We start from the raw sequence: 18106 nt of genomic DNA, 5'->3' as shown, positions 1-18106 counted from the left end.
AATTAAAGACAGAAAGTGGGATACACTAAGCTCCCTTAGTGGGACCAAAATCACTGTTACAGGAATTCAGACTATGGTTAACATGGTCTCTTTCTTCTGCATCCCTGTTGCTACCTGGACAAATAATACAGTCAATATCTTTATTATCATCTCAAAGGGAAGAGTGAGCAGATATGTCAACCTGGAACCTGTGAATGTGACCTTATATGAAAAAAGGTCTTTACAGATGTAATAAAGGTAAAGATCTCAAGATGAGATCATCCCAGGTTATATAGGTGAGCTTAAATCCAATGGCAAGTGTCCTAATAAGAAAAGTAAGACAGAGACAGAATTGGAGGAGGCCATGTGAAAATGGAGGCAGAGATCAGAGTAATGCATTGATAAGCCAAGGAATGCCTAAGATTGGCAGCAAACATCAGGAGCTTGCAGAAACAAGGAAGAATTCTCCACTTGAGACTTTGGAGAGAACATGGCCCTGCTGATACCTTGGTTTGGGACTTGTAGTCTCCAGAACTATGAGAAAATACATTTTTGTGGACTCAGGCCTTCAAGATTGTGGCGACTTATTATGGCAGCCCTAGGAAACTAACATAAAGGGACTAAAAGTGATTAGCCCTATGGGTAGCTCATCTGTCAGCTTAGAAGGGAAAATAGTAACGCTATTCATAAATTTTGCCTATTTGGGGGCTTAATTGTCAAGCAGAGAGAATCTTCACCAACTCAGGAATGGCTTTGGAAAAATACTCAGATAAATAACAGTGGCTTCTGACTCAGTGATGTATAGAATTGTTGAATGACTACTGGACACCTGAAACTAATATAAAGCTATACATTTGTTATACTGGGATTAAAATAAAATAAAAAAAGAACAGTGGCTTCTTCTGAGGAGCTATCCCCTGCTGCTTGAAATTGTGGGCCACTAGAGTCGAATTTGAATCCTGATTTGGCTCCTGGTTCTCCTACTCATTAACTCTGTAACGTCAGGCAATTGTCTAGCCTTGAGATGGGCACCTAAGAGCTAAATAAGTGTTAGCTCCTATTATCTTCATTTTTGTGATTTTTTTGTTTGTCTACTCCACATGGCCGTTTGTCTGTTTGCTTATCCTTTTCCATGGCTGGAAATGGCAACCCCAGTCCCAACCTTACACAACTTTTTAGTTCAAAATCCAACAGCAGCTAATTAGAATCCTTGCATCACTTATTTCAATATCTTGAGAGAGACCATGATGGATGTTAAGCCATTGTGCGTGCTAGCTATCACTGGCCTCACCTTCTTCTATGACTGTGAAGGCAAAATCTTTTTGAAGGGTATGTGTGTAGAAAGGTAATGGTTAAAGAAAAAAAAAAAAAAAAGACAATGGTGAGCATCTCCAGAACTCAGCAGCCTTTAAAATTTTGTATATTTGAACCTATTTATATATTCTTTCATTATCTATTCCTTTGATTTCATGCTTTAAAAAGCATCTCTTGGGGTACCTGGGTGGCTCTGTTGGTCAAGCATCTGCCTTCAGCTCAGGTCATGATCCCAGGCTCTGGGATTGAGCCCCATGTCATAATCGAGCTCCCTGCTCAGCTAGGAGCCTGCTTCTCCTTCTCCCTCTGCCCGCTGTACCTCCTTCTTTTGGTTTTTTTTTTTCCCCCTCTCTCTCTGTCAAATAAATAAATACAGTCTTTTTTAAAAAGTATCTCTTACCTTGAGATCATATATTGTCCCTCATTTTGTTATTTTACTTTCCACATATACTCTCTAATTTGAATTCTTTTATTAGAAGGGTACTTTTCTCCAAATAGCCTATTTGTCCCAACATAATCTTTTGAATAGCTCATACTTTTCTCACCAATTTAAAATGTGAATACTAATAGCAATCACATTTACTAAATACTTCTATGTCCCAGAGTTTGAGCTGAGTATATTACATTTCAGCTTAGCAGTATTATTATCCACATATGACAGCTAAGAAATGCCATACTTGGGATTCACACTCAGGTCATCTAATTGTAGAATTCATATTTTTAACCACTATGCTACTCTTTTCTCTTCTTTTTAAAAATATTTTATTTATTTTTTTGAGAGAGAGAGAATGAGAGAGAGCAAGCATGAGAGGAGGAATGTCAGAGGGAGAAACAGACCGCCTGCGGAGCCAGGAGCCTGCTGCGGGACTCAATCCCAGAACTACAGGATCATGACTTGAGCTGCAGGCAGTCGACTGCTCAACCAACTGAGCCACCCAGGTGCCCCCACTATGCTATTCTCATAAATAATTTGGTCTATTTTTAGCTTAAACAATAGAAAACATTTTTGACGTAACTGAAGTCCAGATTGAAGGCTGACTTGGCTCAAGCTCACTCCCTATGATTCTCTTGACTCTGCTCTCTTCCATGTGTGGCTTCATCCCTAGGCTGACAGTGAGATAGCTGCAGTAATCCTAGCCCCCATATTCATGCACAAAATTTTCTGGTAGAAGAGAAACAAAAAATGGCTACTTTAAGAAACTCTCCCAGAAGAATAAAAAATTTTCTCAGACTCTCCAACAAAATTCTTCTCAAGACATTGGTTGAGGGCACCTGGGTGGCTCAGTGGGTTAAGCCTCTGCCTTCGGCTCAGGTCATAGTCTCAGGGTCCTGGGATCATGTCCGGCATCAGGCTCTCTGCTCAGTGGAGAGCCTGCTCCCCCCCAACCTGCCGCCTATTTGTGATTTCTCTCTCTGTGTGTCAAATAAATAAATAAAATATTAAAAAAAAAAAAAAGGCATTGGTCGAAAATGGAGCACATGCTCATTCCTGTGTCAATTATGGGCCAGGAGATTGGATTAAATCAATTATAGCACCCCTAGCATTAGAGATGGTATCAACTTTCCTTTGGAACATGGGCAGCATAAAAGTAAGGACTCTCAGTAAGGATTAGGTTCAGCTCTCTAATGCATAAAATTTAAAACAGCAATAGATTAAATAAGTCAAAAGGTTAATCAGTCTGGAGGTAGGCAGTACCCTGGAGGTAGGGCTAGGAGAGAGGCTCCATGGTCACCCAGTTTCCCTCCTCTCTTAGTGCTCTCCCAGTCTCAACATGTGGCTTCTACTTCATGATCTTAGGTAATTCTGGAGCCACAGCCAACATATCTACCTTTAGGCACCAAGAAGGAGGAAGGAGTGGAAGGGAGAGACTGATTTCTTCTTTTAGGGACATATTCCAGAAATCACATGATACGTTTCTGTTTACAACCCATTGGACAGCACTTAGTCATTTGGCAACATCTGGCTCAAAGAAGCTAAGAAATGTGGATTTTATCCCAGATAATTATTTTCCCAGACACACATCAGAGATTCCACTACTAAAGAAGAAGAACAAAAGATATATTGAGAGCATGCTAGCAGTCTCTACAACAGGTAGAAACATGAAATCAATCGGGGTTCGGTTACAGAGGAAGAAAGGGGAAGTAAATTCTGGTTAGGCAACCAACAATGTGTCCTGAAGCCCTCACGGAGTCTTTGGTCCAGTCCTAGACTAGTCAACAACCAAGCGGTATCAGATACTCTGGTTGGACATCTTGTGCCACACACACCCATTCCTGGAACTTGACTGTAGAGTAATTCCAAACCAAAACTCATGATTGAGAATGGAGTTGGAGAGATTTGTTTGTATTTTTTTTTTAAGATTTATTTATTGATTTATTGGACAGAGAGATCACAAGTAGACAGAGAGGCAGGCAGAGAGAGAGAGAGAGAGAGAGAGAGAGAAGCAGACTCCCTGCTGAGCAGAGAGCCCGATGCGGGACTCGATCCCAGGACCCCGAGATCATGACCCGAGCCGAAGGCAGCAGCTTAACCCACCGAGCCACCCAGGCGCCCGATTTGTTTGTATTTTTTTGAAGAGTTAATACATTAAGAATTGAAGTTCAGATTAAAGATATTAAGCTTTTGTTCTAAATTATTTTCTAGTTTCTCATTTACCCATTACCTTTATAGTGATGTTATTATAGCTATTGCTTTCACATATAGAAGTTTTACATTTTATATCATCAAATATTTTTTGCCTTTACATATTTTTTTTTACTTTTCTGTTAGAATGATCTTTCATAACCAAGGATCTGATAAATATCCACCTATATTATCTTCTTTCCTGATTGAATTATTTTTTATCAGTCAGAAGATGCTTTCTGCTGCACATATAACAAAACTCTACTTATAATCACTTAACACTAAATAGGGCTTCCCTTTTCTCAGGGAATAAGTTCAAGGTTGGTTTAATGGACTTATTATATCTTCAAGAATCATTTTACATTTCTGTGCCATAATTCCTAATATGTAGCTTTCCTCAGGTTCACAAATGACCACTGCAATGCTAGGCATCACATCCGAAGTACATTTAGGATGAAAGAAAAGAGGCAAAATTTTAAAAATGCATGTCACCTGAATCCTCCTAGTTCGTTAGGAAATTATTATCTTTTCCAGAGACCCCCTCTGTTAGATTTCTCATTGGCCAGAACTAGATCATTGGCCATAAAAAAGATCAAGGGAATCTTGAGGAAATAAATATTTTTATCTGAACACACTGCTGTCCTGGTTTAAAAAAAATCAAATTCTACTATTAAAAAGGGGGAAATGGATATTGGGTAAACAACAGTGTCTGCCATACTTTTCATCTAGAATTTTTTGGATATATGATATAGAACAAGGAGCTAATAATTATTTTCAATGAGTTAACCAACTTTACTAGCATCTTTATTGAATAAGTCATTTTCTTTCATTGATTTGGTAAGTTTATAGAGTTTCCAATTCCAATAACAGCAGAATGGTACCTAACAGACCAGCCTGCTCCAGATCAAACTTTGGACAAAATATAGAAAACAACCATTGAAAGCACTGGAGAGAAAAAGCAAAAGCTTACAAAAACTGGAGAGTTGTTGACACCTGAAAGGGGGAAACAGGGAACTGACAGTAGATGAGTTTTGTAGCTTATGCCGAAGGGCAGTCCACAATTAACACCATATCTGATCTGGGATAGGCAACTGCCATCTTACTACCTTGAAGAACCAGAAAAAAGAGTTTAGGGTTTCTGTAGCATCCAGAAAGTATAGGGGAACATACTGGAAAGGAAAGAGCCACAGTGGAACAGTACCAAATTTTATATATAAACTCTTCCATTTATCCTCTGAATTACTCATGGATTATGTAGATACCAAGAAACCAATTAAGATTAAATAATTCGGGATGCCTGGGTGGCTCAGTGGGTTGGACGACTGCCTTCGGCTCAGGTCATGATCCTGGAGTCCCGGGTTCAAGTCCTGCATCAGGCTCCCAGCTCCACGGGGAGTTGGCTCCTCTCTCTGACCTTCTCATCGCTCATGCGCTCTCTCACTGTCTCTCTCTCAAATAAATAAATAAAATCTTTTTTAAAAAAGATTAAAGAATTCAACAGAGATTTTAGCTGGAACCTACTGCAAGAGACACAGGGTATAAGCTAAGTTAAATTTCCACCTGAAAAAAGAAAAAGTAAAAAATCAATACTTTTGGAGGAATATGACAGAATCCAGAGACTCTATAATGTTTCATTCACAACATCAAGAACACACTGCAAAATTACTCCGTATACAAGAATAAGAAATATGACTGATACTTAGGAGGAAAGGCAATCAATGGAGATCAATCCTTAAATGACCCATATTTTAGAATTAGCAGACAAAAATTTTAAAGTAGCTGTTATAACTCTTTGCTCAGCAAAGAGTCAAGGTCTCAGTCCCCTTCTAATCCCTCCTCTTGAAAAGGGTATAATGAAGAGGTCACCCTATCAGGCATATGTCCACATGTCCTTCCCCAAACTGACTGAGAATGAACAGGGGTGATGAAAGTAAGAAAAGCAGTTTTAAGCAGAAAAGCAAAGACAAGGATTTTCATTTCCCTTGTATAGAAAAGAAAATCAAATAATAGGTTGCTGTGTTGGCAGAGAGCTCTTGCCAAACCCTCAGATCTTTGCTGTCTTGGGTCAGACGTAGCAGTTAGTGACTATGGGATTACATGGCTCTTTTGTAGTCCCACTCATAAACTCCCCTTCCCAAAATCTAACCAGTCTTTCTTCAGTGAAGCTTTTCGTGCAGCCCACCCCACCTTCCACCCCAGTCTCTTCAAGGGAAGTTTCTTTGATATCTTAACAATCTTTTTTTCTTTCAGAAATTCAACACAGCATGATAGCCTCTATATGAGCAAAGAGAAACTATGCCTCAGAGGGTAAAAGGACTCCACAGGGGTTACAAGTCCTACTACAGATAAAGCAAAGATCATCTCTGTAGAAGCCAAAATGGGTCACCTTCTTAACCCATTTCCTTATTATTTAGGGAAAATGGCTAGCCCACTTGTTGCGCCCTATTCTGCAAGCAAGTTTGCTCTGGATGGGTTTTTCTCCTCTGTCAGGATGGAACATTCTGTGACCAAGGTCAATGTGTCGATCACTCTCTGTATCCTCGGCCTCATAAACACAGGTAAGGTGAAGACTGTGGAACAAACAGCCTGCCATACCACTGTGAGTAAAGGAGGCGTTAAACTCCTTGACTCATGTGTCATTGACTAAAAGCCAGCAAGAGCACCAGTCTCCACTTACTGAAGCACTTTGTCACCAGGGACGCCTCTGACTATCCTTAGACACTTCTTTCCATTCTAACCACCAAGTGGGCCGAGTGACACCAGACCCATCACTTAACCCTATTCTGAACCTTTATGTCCTCAGGAACACTCAATGGCCATTACTGTCCTCTCTGAGGCTTATTAAGTACAAGTTTGTTATTCTTAATACCATCACCAGTGATAAGAACTATTGATATCCTGAATCTTCTTTTTTTCGTAAGTAATCTCTACACCCAATATGGGGCTCAAACTTACAACCCCAAGATCAAGAGTTGCATGCTCTATTGACTGAGCCAGTCAGGCGCCCCACATAAACCCCTTGACATGATGCAATGAGGACACAACATCATCTTTGTGATATTCTTGCCAAAAATGCATAACCTCACTGCAATCATCCGAAAAAAAAAAAAAAAAAAAAAGACAGAGGCACCTGGCTGGCTCAGTCGGTACAGCATGAAGTCTCTTGTTCTCAGGGTTGTACGTTTGAGTCCCACACTGGGTGCAGAGATCACTGAAAAATAAAATATTTTTTTTTCTTTAAAAAAAAGAGAGAGAAATGGACTAACCCAAACTACCATTCCACAAAACAATTGATCAATACTTTTCAAAAGTGTCAAGGCCATGAGGGACAAGGGAAGAATGAGGAACTGCCCCCAGACTGGAGAGAAAAGAAGAAATGATTACTAAGTCTAATCCTGACTAAGATCCTGGAACATAAAAAGGATGTTAGTGAAAAAAATAAGGTCTGTGTTTTAGTTAGTAAAATTGCCCTTATTACAATGTACCTTGACACTTGCACAGCGGTAACGCGTGATGTTATAATTAGGGGAAGCAGGGTGAAGGCTACAAGGGAATACCCAATTTTTACAACTTTTCTGTAAGTCCAAATGCAAGTTTATGTAGAATAGGTACAAGAAGAAAACTTTGAAGAGTAATTGAATAAGTTAAGGAGTTGTTACCGAACAAGAGAAAACACACACACACACACACACACACACACACACACACACACAGTGAAACGAGGATAGAAAGAGAAAAAGAAGCCATCCAAAAGGACATGGGAATTTGGAAGAGATAAAGTAACTTCCCTTCCAAAATGAAAGTGGTTCGTGTTGACAGAAAGCAAAGGCCTGGATTCTTGCCCATCTCTTCCTTTTACAAATTTGTAAATCATTAACATAAACAGCACTCGGCTTTGCCCACTGACATTTTCCATTAGGTACTGGGTCTTGATATAACTTCTATCCCCATTGTGCTCCCCCATATTACTTCCTCACCCCAACCAAAACACTCAAGAGAGAAGCGTGATTTAATTCCCTCAATCCCCTCTAACTGTGCACCCCCCACCAAATCTTCATCCAGGAACACAGGGTCCACATGAACTCTAAGCCTCTTTTTGCACAGCAGGGCCTAAATGCGGGCCCAGTCTTCTGAGAGGGCCTGTGGGTCTTATAGAACAAGCACTGGCAAACAGCCCCTCGAAGTTAAGCTGTTACTGTCTGCAGACTTTCCATGTTGTAGACTCTACTGGTCTTGGATAACCCCACTCTTCTCTCATCATTCTATAGACACAGCCATGAAGGCCGTTTCGGGGATCATCAACATTGATGCATCTCCCAAGGAAGAATGTGCCCTGGAAATCATCAAAGGGGGAGCTCTGCGTCAAGAGGAAGTGTACTATGACAACTCAGTCTGGACAGATCTCCTGCTGGGAAATCCAGGGAGGAAGATCCTGGAATTCTTGTCCTTAAGAAGTTATAGTTTGGACAAATTTATCAACAACTAAGCACTTCCTTAGTTGTGGAGCATGGTGGGGGAGCTTTGGAACTGTTCTTCCTGATATCTATCTGAGCTCCGTCCAGGAAGGCATCTCCAGAGAGACAAATGGGTGCCCCCGAGAGTCGTAAATCACACATCACATCTCACAGTTTGAAGGAGTTCCTCTAACACTTGCACAGTAGAAACCTAATTATAATGAATGCCATGAGCCACGGCAATCTGCAGTTGCGAAACGGATAGTAACCGCAGGTATAATTAAAAGGTAGTTCTATCAAATTTACCTCATATATAAGATTATGATCCATACAATATTAATTATAATAAAGGTCATATCCATGTTGTAAATTCATGATTAGTAGCTCTAAGTTCAGCTCATTCAGTAAGGTCCTTTAAAACCACACAAGTGAAAATGTTCAGTGTTCATTTCGTATCTCGTGGTCTGAACCTTCTTATTTTTGAGTTGCAGAAATCACCCTGTTCTCCATTTAATGGACATCATGTCCATACCATATTGTATATTTCAGATACTCTTTATATTATTTTATATTGCTCCTCAAGGAGGGAGGATACCTGGGTGGGTATAAATCACTAGGGCAAGCCATGGAAGTGGAAGTCCCTGGGAACTTGAGCCACACAACGTAAACATGTTGATTGCCCTTAGACTGCATCAGGCATCTCCACTTTATGTGTGAACTCTCCACTGTGTGTTAGAAGTCTGGAGAGAAGGGAATGGAGTTCCATCCTCCTGCTTACACATTTCGCCATTTCTTTATCCAGCAAACATTTATCAAACACTTGTCAGACACCACCTGACTACAACCAAACAGGAAACAGAAATCAGCTATATTAACAACTCAGCAAAGCCCGGTATTGGTTAGGTCCCCAACAGGTAAAAGAGGGCAAATTAGATCATTTTAGTAGGCTTTAGTAAACAGGGGTTTTGTTACAGAAGTGGGGACAAGGTTATAGTGCAATCACAAGGGATAAGGTAGTGTCTTGTGGTGGGTCCCACCTTAGGGACAAAAAGAACAGTTACAAGAATCCAGAGATATAAGCTGTTCACAGAGCATCACAGAACAGGAGCTACGACATTCAGTTACAGGATGCCGCCAGCCCAGCTAGGACTATGCAGGAAGGATGTGGAGGGGATAAACACCCCAGCCTCATTCTCTTTCCTCCCTTCAATTTCTTGCTAATATTTTCTCTTAGCTAACCAGAGGGTCAAGGGAGCAGACTGATATAAACCACCCAGGTCAGCTTCCTCATGGACAGCACAGTAGGAAAGAATGAAGAATGTTCTGGAGGGATAGATGGGGTTTATCCAGCATGAACTCAACATCCCCAAATGCAGGGTTTCCATGGTTAGAGATACTAGGACACGAGACATGGGATTAGATGCACCAGAGAAATTTCCTTTCCCCGTCACTTAATCTAAATGACCAGGCAGCAGAACAGACTGGAATCCATTGAGCCTGCCAACCACCTGGACAAGGAGCTAGCACTGAGGGTGAATATGGCTGGGCTTTTCTTAGAAAGAGATTCTTTCCAGACTACGCTCAGTACAAGGGAACAGGAAAGACCTGACTGCACCTGTATGCCAGAAAAGAGATCCAAAATGTGAAGTCAGATTTCTGACCATACAGCACAACGGATATGCACACTAGTGCTGAATCAGAGAAGATCATCAAGTGTCTGGAAGCGGGTGGTAAACTGTTGTGCTAGTCCCAGAATCAGGGGCCTCTGCATGTGTCACAAATGGGGCAAGAAGCCAGGTTTGCAACAGGAGGAGGGTGGAAGGCTGGTCAGGAGGAAAGGCGGTAAACATTGAGACAGAAACATGGTCAGATGACAAATTTATGGCCAGAGCCAGCTTCCAATTAGTTTTGCCTTCAGTCTGAACTTTTAGGGTTCTCTTCCGCTTAAAGGCACACTTCAGCCTATGTTTAGTATAAATCAGCTGCTCCCTGATTCTGTTCACTTATGGGGAAAGCAAGAGGAGGTATGTAACAATATTTATGTAACTAATAAACTAAACCTTTGGTCTTTCCAAGGGTGTGTTGGTAAATGTTTAACAATTGGCTCTCCAGAAAAAGAGAGAGAGAGAAAAGAAGCATTTGCTTGCTTCCTTGATGTAAATACTCTCAACCTGGTCAATTTCGAGCCAGGGGGTCACATGGCTGCATGTGTAATAGAAGAGAAATGCACTGTCAGCTCTCCCAAACCTGTACTGCCTGCTCCAGCACTGGCGCCCCGACTTTCCCATCCCACATTCTTGACAGAATTAGTTATCCTTAAAGGCCCAGCTCAAAGCCTCTTCCCTCCTCCAAGGACTTGAAAGTAACAGGTCAGCTTTTACTCCATTGCTGGGAGGCTGGGGGCGCAAGGGCTCCCAAAGACAAGGGATATTCACCTTCTTGAACTCTCAGGGAGTCAGCATTTTGCATGAAGTCAACAGCCGCAACTGTGTGCAAGTCCCCAAACTGACTTTTCTCTCTCTCTCTCTCTCTCTTTCACTAGCACATTCACTAGCCCTGCCCTCCCCTGAGAATACCAGAAAACCCCCACTGAAGGTGGCTCAGTCAAGTAGAAATTACTTTTCCTCCCCTCACAAGTAGTCCAAGAGGGGCCGACCAGGGCCTCGGAGAGCCAGGCTCCTTCCGTCTTTCCACTCAACCATCCATCCTCCTACTTGTCACCGTGGAGTTACAAGATAGTGGCTCCAACTCAGCATCATGCTGTTTCAGGGAAGGGAAGGGGGAAAGAGGCACACCAGCGGAATCTGCCCCCTGATAAACAGCAAATTGGGAAGCCCCATCTAAGGACTTCAGCTCACATCCTCTGGGCTCGAGTCACGTCGTGTGACCACCCCCCCCCTTCAAGAGAGGTTGAGAAATGGAGCTTTCAGCTGAGCCCACACTTACCCCCAACAAAACTGGGGTCTATGAGGAACCAGAAGTCTTTGTCACATATGTAAATCCTGACAGAAACAAAGAAATCCACAATGAGAGCAGAAGGACACTGTTCCTTAGATGCCGGGTTCCTGACCTTGGTGACAGGATCCAGTTCCACCGACCACCTCCGAGGTCTAATTTAATCCCGCCCTCCCCCCACACCCTCCTCACCCCCATACTGAAGAGCACCCTGGGCTCTCGCCTCTCCAAACTCCACTCTGAGGAGCTATGATTCCCTCTCCTCAGTTAAGAGTGTAATGGAAGACCCTAGATAAGAGGAAGCAGGGAGCCCCGAGGTAACCTCAGAGACAGTGACTCATCCCATCTGCTGTTCCTGGAGAGCTCCCTCTCAGGACAGTTAATTCCCACTTCGCCACCACATCTGTTAACATAAGTTGGGCCTTTCTCCTTGGCTGGCCTACTGTAGGCCAGCATCGCAAACCCACCCCCAGAGTCGACGGCAAGCTTCAAAGATGCTCCCGAGTTGTGGCTGCCAAAACTTGGGATCGCATACTTCATTATTAAAACATGATTAGGCGTACAGATTTCTAACAGATATACAGTTACTATTTATATAATATATGCATGTAATATTTACTAACATAAAGCATAGACAAAAATAGAAATCATGAAAAGATAAGATAAAAAATAAATAGAAGTTGCCACATCCCCCCACATCTAGTAGCTCCTTGACTTGCTGCAGAGCTCGGCTCTGAAGCTATGTTAAAAGAAAGAAGTCAGCATGTGTGATGCTTCTAGCCAGGCCTTATTAGTGAGAGCATCAGCAGGCACCCGTGGCTCAGGGTGACCCATTGCTCTCTCAAGGGGCCACATGTAGGGTAGAATCCTACCCTACCCTCTCCACCTCCCCCGCCTCCCCCACCACTGCCTGCTGTCCAAGGAATTTGCCAAGGACCCAAGTTCGTCTCCACTGTGCCCCATTTCCAGCACTGGAGAATGTATGCTAATCAAATCCCAGAAGCATCCCTTAATTTCTTGAGACGTACGTAAACCAAACTCATTTGCAGCATTAAGGGAACAGAGAAAACACATTGCCCACCTTGATTCAGGGCATATCCTGTCTGGGGATGTTTCCAGCAACTCTGCTTCGCTGTCAACATCTCAGTACTCTCCAATCTCCATCACACGCCACACGGTCACCAGGTCATGGGGAATGCTCAGGGAAATCAGGCTATCCCAATGTGCTAGTTCCTCCCCCCTCAGCAATTCTTAAAAACCTAAGTTCTCTTAGCTGTTAGACGTTTTCTAGGTAGACTTAGAATGTGTCTAAATCCTAGTTTTTAAGGAGGGGGGACAGAGGTTGGTACAGAGCTAATGTGAAAAGAAAAGCCAAAGGAGAAAAGAGAATTTTCAAAAAGGTCAAACAGGACTGAGGACACCAATGCCCACAGGCATGAAAGTCAGGAGAAGCAGAATTAAGTCGGCAGAGATCCAGAACACACCGGGTGAGGACAGGATCCTAGAGCAAAAGGTAAAACCACAGGGAGGGGCAGGGAAATCAGTTCTCAAAAAATAGGAAAGCGCCAGATGAACAACCTGCTTGAGTTGCAGAGGCTTTGGAGATAGGAGTTTTGGGGAGGATGGCATAGAAGCAGCAGCCAAAGGGGAGGACACATTGACATGTCCCTTGACCAGGAACCCGAGGGTTTCAAAAGACCCACACTGGTGAGAGCCGAGGTCAGCGGTGTTGGGTCTTTCCCTGTGCTGTGATTGGCTGCCCTGGGACGCTGAGTGGGCGTGCTTCGGGACCTCACACTGTCCTCGAACAGTCCTGTGGCACTCCTTGTGAACTCCGGGTGACCGAGGGCAAGAAAAGCTACTCCACCCCAAGACACAGAGCCAGGCCAGCCTAACCAAAGACTTCCTTTGCACAAGCCTCGGGGTTTGCCGTCGAGTGGGCACAGCGCCACCCAGTGGCTGGCTGTTGGTGCTGTACCGCACATCACCACGGTTTCTGACCCCCAGTTCACGCTCTGGGAGCGCTACCAGCACCGCGACACTGCGTGCCTTCTCGTGAATCACCGCTTAGGGCGGATGAACACACCTTGCTGGCGGCGGGGCGGGACTCAAGCATCTGGTGGGGCCTCCCGGCCCTAACGGCCAGGTTAGGCCCTAAACCATTGGCTTTTCGCTAGATCTGTTCAATAGCGACAGCTAGTGGTCACCCTTGAAAGCAAGGTGCGGCGAGCCTCCCTGGGAAAGAAATGCCAAGGTGAAATGGGGAAATCAAGGCAGATTCTTGGCTGCCACGGCAGGCTAGCATTTATCCAAAGCCATCCTTGAGGAAAATGGTACAAAGAAAACCCCAATTCTTTAAAGTGATGTCCAAGGACTTTGGCTACCTCTGAAGGCACCCTTCTTTTCCCACTGGGCCTTTGCCCATGTTATCTCCTCTGCCCCGAACGCTCTTCACTCTCCCTATTGTCTATTTAACTCCTACCTGTCCTTTAAGACTCAGCTCCACCATGACTTCCTCTGGGACAAGTGTCCTCCCTTCCTCCAAGGCCTGTCCTCAGTGCTGGGGTGGGTACTCTCCCAAGCCTTACCCTATGCCTCTATAATTTTCTGTATCCATCAATCACTTTAGTTCACTAGACTTTAAATTTACCTTTAAAATTGTCTTATGTACTTCCTTAAAGGTATTTACTTTCTGTTACTCATTGTTGCATCCCTAATACGGAACGCAGATCTTGGTGTGTATAACGTATTTGATTAGTTTGAGAAATAAAGGACTCCTAGACCCTAATACTGGGAAAGGCTTACTATGGGGACAAAACAACTTCTCATTTCAAGGAAAAGGTGTAGATGGATCTAAAAGTCATTTCATCAGATTCCAGCCCTTTATTCCTTGCCCCACACCACCCTGTTTTTGCCTGTCTACAAACAGCCAGCAGTACTGCAACAGGCAGGACAGCCCCTCACCTCCCAGCAGTTCCTGGACCTTGCCATCTCCAACAGGGCCCCAAACCCTCGCTCTGTTCCTTCCTGCCCACTTCCTGCAAAACTTCCTCATCAGAACTAGACTGCTTCTTCTTGAAACTGCTCCAGCATACCCACTCCTGGATTTTATCCTAAAGGCAGTAGTTCAAAAGAAGAACAACACAGAATTTCCTGCCAGAAGATGCTCACTTACAGTAGTATTTGTAAAAGTTAAAACAGAAATGACAACAATCTCCTTATAAACAAAAATCAATTCCTCTCTATAATCTCCACATGAATCAAATAATCGATTACTTCATGCAGAAACTAAGAAGAGTCTCATCACATTGGGACAATTTGTTTTTTTACTTCACTTTATTAGCAAACATAGGACTTACTATGTTCAGGCACTATTCTATTGCATGAATATGAACTCACTTATATTCTCAAGACAGCCCTATGAGGTAGGTGCTATTGTGTCCACATTATTTATTTCAGAATACATGTGCTTCAGTCTGATATAAAATGAAAGTTAAATGGCATATAAGACACTTCTTTGAAGCAGCACTGTGAGGTACATCAAATGTTTTTCTTCCTGATACAGTTGTATGATACATATTTATAAAAGAGGATGGTCAGTTGACTTGAGTTGGGTGAGTTTAAAAACTTACATATTTGGGGGCATCTGGGTGGTGCCTTCGCCTTAGGTCATAGTCCAAGGGTCCTGGGATTCAGCCCCACATCAGGCTCCCTACTGGGCAGGAAGCCTGCTTCTTCTCTCCCATTCCCTCTGCTTGTGTTCCCCCTCTCACTGTGTCTCTCTCTGTCAAATAAGTAAAAAAAAAATTTTTAAAGATTTTATTTATTTATTTGACAGAGAGAGAGAGAGATCACAAGTAGGCAGAGAGGCAGACACGGGTGGAGAGAAGCAGGCCCTCTGCTGAGCGGAGAGCCCGATGTGAGGACGGGCTTGATCCCAGGACTCTGAGATCATGACCTGAGCCAAAGGCAGAGACTTAACCCACTGAGCCACCCAGGCGCCCCTAAACAAATAAAATCTTTTTTTTTTTTTAAGTACATATTTTAACTTTTGCCATCATCCCATAGACGGAGAAGATCTTCATGTTTATTAATTTTTCAAAGCGAAATGTTTTTTAGCCTCTGGATATACTTATGAAACGGTATCAGAGAAAACACACTGTTGCATTGAAACTACCTCGCTTTCCTACAACTGCAGGTCCGATGGAGGGTCCGTTTGGTTATAACCGCTAAAAAGTCACAAGGGCAGATGCTCCAAATTGCAGGTGTACTATGACGGTAGTGACAGAATTTATTGAGCACATCATAAGTGTTATACAACAAATCTTAAAATCATCACATTGAGTAGGTATGATCATCATTGCAATCTTACTGAGGAGGAACCAGAGATGCAAAGACCTTAAGTAATTTACTGAACTGAAATAGGAAGTGAAGGGTAAAGCCAGGCTTCCAATCCCGGCAGCCCTCCTGGAGTGCTCCTGCTGCCGGGCTACACCCCCCTGCCCCGCCCCGCACCCCCCCACCCCCCACCCCCCACCCCCGCCCCGCTGCGGCTGCTGCTCGGGGAAGTATGTGTGCTTCGGAGCTTGTGACCTGTGTGATTTACAAAGTTACAAAGTAATCCTGTTATAAGGTTGAAAGTTATCACAGTGCTGAATTAATGATTGCAATTAGAGAAAATTATGATAACTCAGACTCATTTTCCTTATGGCTATTAAATTGTATTTACCAGGGGTTAATAATTATCCTGAGCAATGTCAGCTAGACACAGCTACTGTTCAATAATAAGGAAATTACCAAACAGATTGGGGTACATTAACATTAGGAAACAACATTAGGAAACCAACACTAAAAGGTAAAAATATGAGAAAAAGTAAAAATCTGAAAAAAAAATTCTGGTAGCAAGTGGAAAAACAAACACATAATTATAGGTTCACTACACTTGAAATATGTAAAAAAGAAGTGCATATAGACAAAAAATAGAAGGGAACGTGAAAAATATGAAACTAAGTTGTGTTTAGGGAGTAGGATTAAGGTGTTTATTTTTCTACTTTAAAACTTATTTAAAAAATGAAAATAATCGGGCTCTCTGCTCAGTGGGGAGCCTGCTTTCCCCTCTCTCTCTGCCTCCCTCTCTGCCTACTTGTGATCTCTGTCAAATAAATAAATAAAATCTTTTAAGAAAAAAATAAAAATAGGGGCGCCTGGGTGGCTCAGTGGGTTAAAGCCTCATGCCTTTGGCTCAGGTCATGATCCCAGGATCCTGGGATCGAGCCCCACATCGGGCTTTCTGCTCAGCAGGGAGCCTGCTTTCTCCTCTCTCTCTCTCTGCCTGCCTCTGTGCCTACTTGTGATCTCTGTCTGTCAAATAAATAAATAAAATATTTGAAAAAATAAATAAATAAAAATAAAAAAGGGGCACCTGTGTGGCTCCGTTGATTAAGCATCTGACTCTTGATCTCAGCTCAGGTCTTGATCTCAGGGTTGTGAGCTCAAGCCCCACATTGGGCTCCACACTGGGTGTAGAACCTACTGTAAAAAAAAAAACAAATAAATACAAATAAAAAATACAAGTTATTTTAATGGTATCATATTATAATTTTTACAAAGCTGAAAAAAGAATATCTCAATGCTTTCTGACTCATCTCTCCAACAATCTGCCTTATTCGTTTTCAAAGTGTGCTCCTAAAATGATCTTTACACAGCAGGCTGACAGCAAGCTGTCAGTACTTTGGTGAGATCAGTTTGGGTTCAATTTTACTACATCAATTTAAATGTCCTCTGTTATGAACAACAGATTGTTCTGACCATAAAATAGACCAGAAAGGAAGGGCACCTGGCTGACTCAGTCAGTAGAGCATACGACTCTTGATCTCAAGGTCATGTTGGGTGTACAGTTTACTTTAAAAAATTTTAAATTAAAAAAGGTAAGAAAGGTAAGGATAGAAATGTGTAAAATGTATAGAAAAGGCTCTGGAGGATGAAGCCATCTGTGAAATAACAGGGATAGTTTAACTAAGGCTGTGGCAAGAAATGACAGTTTAAGCCAGGAAGGAAAATTGCCAGTTTCAGACAGAAGATAAGACTATTAAATAAGCTAATTTTACTAGGGAGCAAATATCTCCAGAATTAGAGTGTTCATGAGTACAGTTAATGTTGTTTGGACTGTCAGGATTCTTGGCTGAAAACAAAGGTAATCATCCTAACCGTTCACATGATCGTAGGTGTGGTATCCCACTGATGCACCCTGAAAAGAATTTTGAGCTTTATACACATTTCTTTCTGATTTTTAACGGAGTCCAAATTGTTGGCACATAGGAATTCCTGTTACAATCTTTATACTCTAGTGTAAAGAACTACTGGCACCCTCTCACTCATCCGTGCCAATAAAAATTTCTTATCCCTACCATGTTGGACTCCCCAACCTCTCTCTCCTCTACTCTTTCTCATTCCCATATTCAGGGCCCCAGGATCTTGAGCCCTTGTCTGTCTTCCTGAAGGAATGTTGTTTACCTTCAGCTCTAGTGCTTGAGAATCTTGCTCTGGGTCCCCCCCCCCCCCGCCCACTCCTTATCCTTTTCCTCCTCAGAGAATGGGGGAAGTAGTAGGCACCAGAGAAGATTGTGACATAGGCCCCACAAGTTAATAGGTGTTTTCGCAGCTATTTAAAAGTCTCATTATATCCTTCACATGTGTCAAGCCTTAGAATTCACAGAAGCCGCATTGAGTGGACCACTCCTCACTGCTCGGTTTCAAAGCTACTTAGTTAACTTGTCCTGAT

The 18106-nt window shown here is 42.7% G+C and overlaps 1 protein-coding gene across 5 annotated transcripts in view; it reads left to right on the top strand.

Annotated features, from left to right (window-relative positions):
- Positions 1-8744, top strand: part of HSD11B1 (hydroxysteroid 11-beta dehydrogenase 1) — a 64348-nt gene extending 55604 nt beyond the window's left edge. For all 5 annotated transcript variants that reach the window (XM_059147077.1, XM_059147073.1, XM_059147074.1 and 2 more), the window contains 2 exons: positions 6331-6474; positions 8185-8744. In XM_059147077.1, the coding sequence (XP_059003060.1) occupies positions 6331-6474; positions 8185-8402 (362 nt within the window). In that variant the 3' untranslated portion in view covers positions 8403-8744. The remainder of the gene's footprint in view (positions 1-6330; positions 6475-8184) is intronic.
- Positions 8745-18106: the final 9362 nt, after the last annotated feature.

Source organism: Mustela lutreola, chromosome 14 (assembly GCF_030435805.1).
Source record: "Mustela lutreola isolate mMusLut2 chromosome 14, mMusLut2.pri, whole genome shotgun sequence".
In the NCBI taxonomy this organism is placed as follows: domain Eukaryota; kingdom Metazoa; phylum Chordata; class Mammalia; order Carnivora; family Mustelidae; genus Mustela; species Mustela lutreola.
Note: the sequence above shows the minus strand (reverse complement) of the source record. Positions and strands in the feature narration are given on the sequence as shown.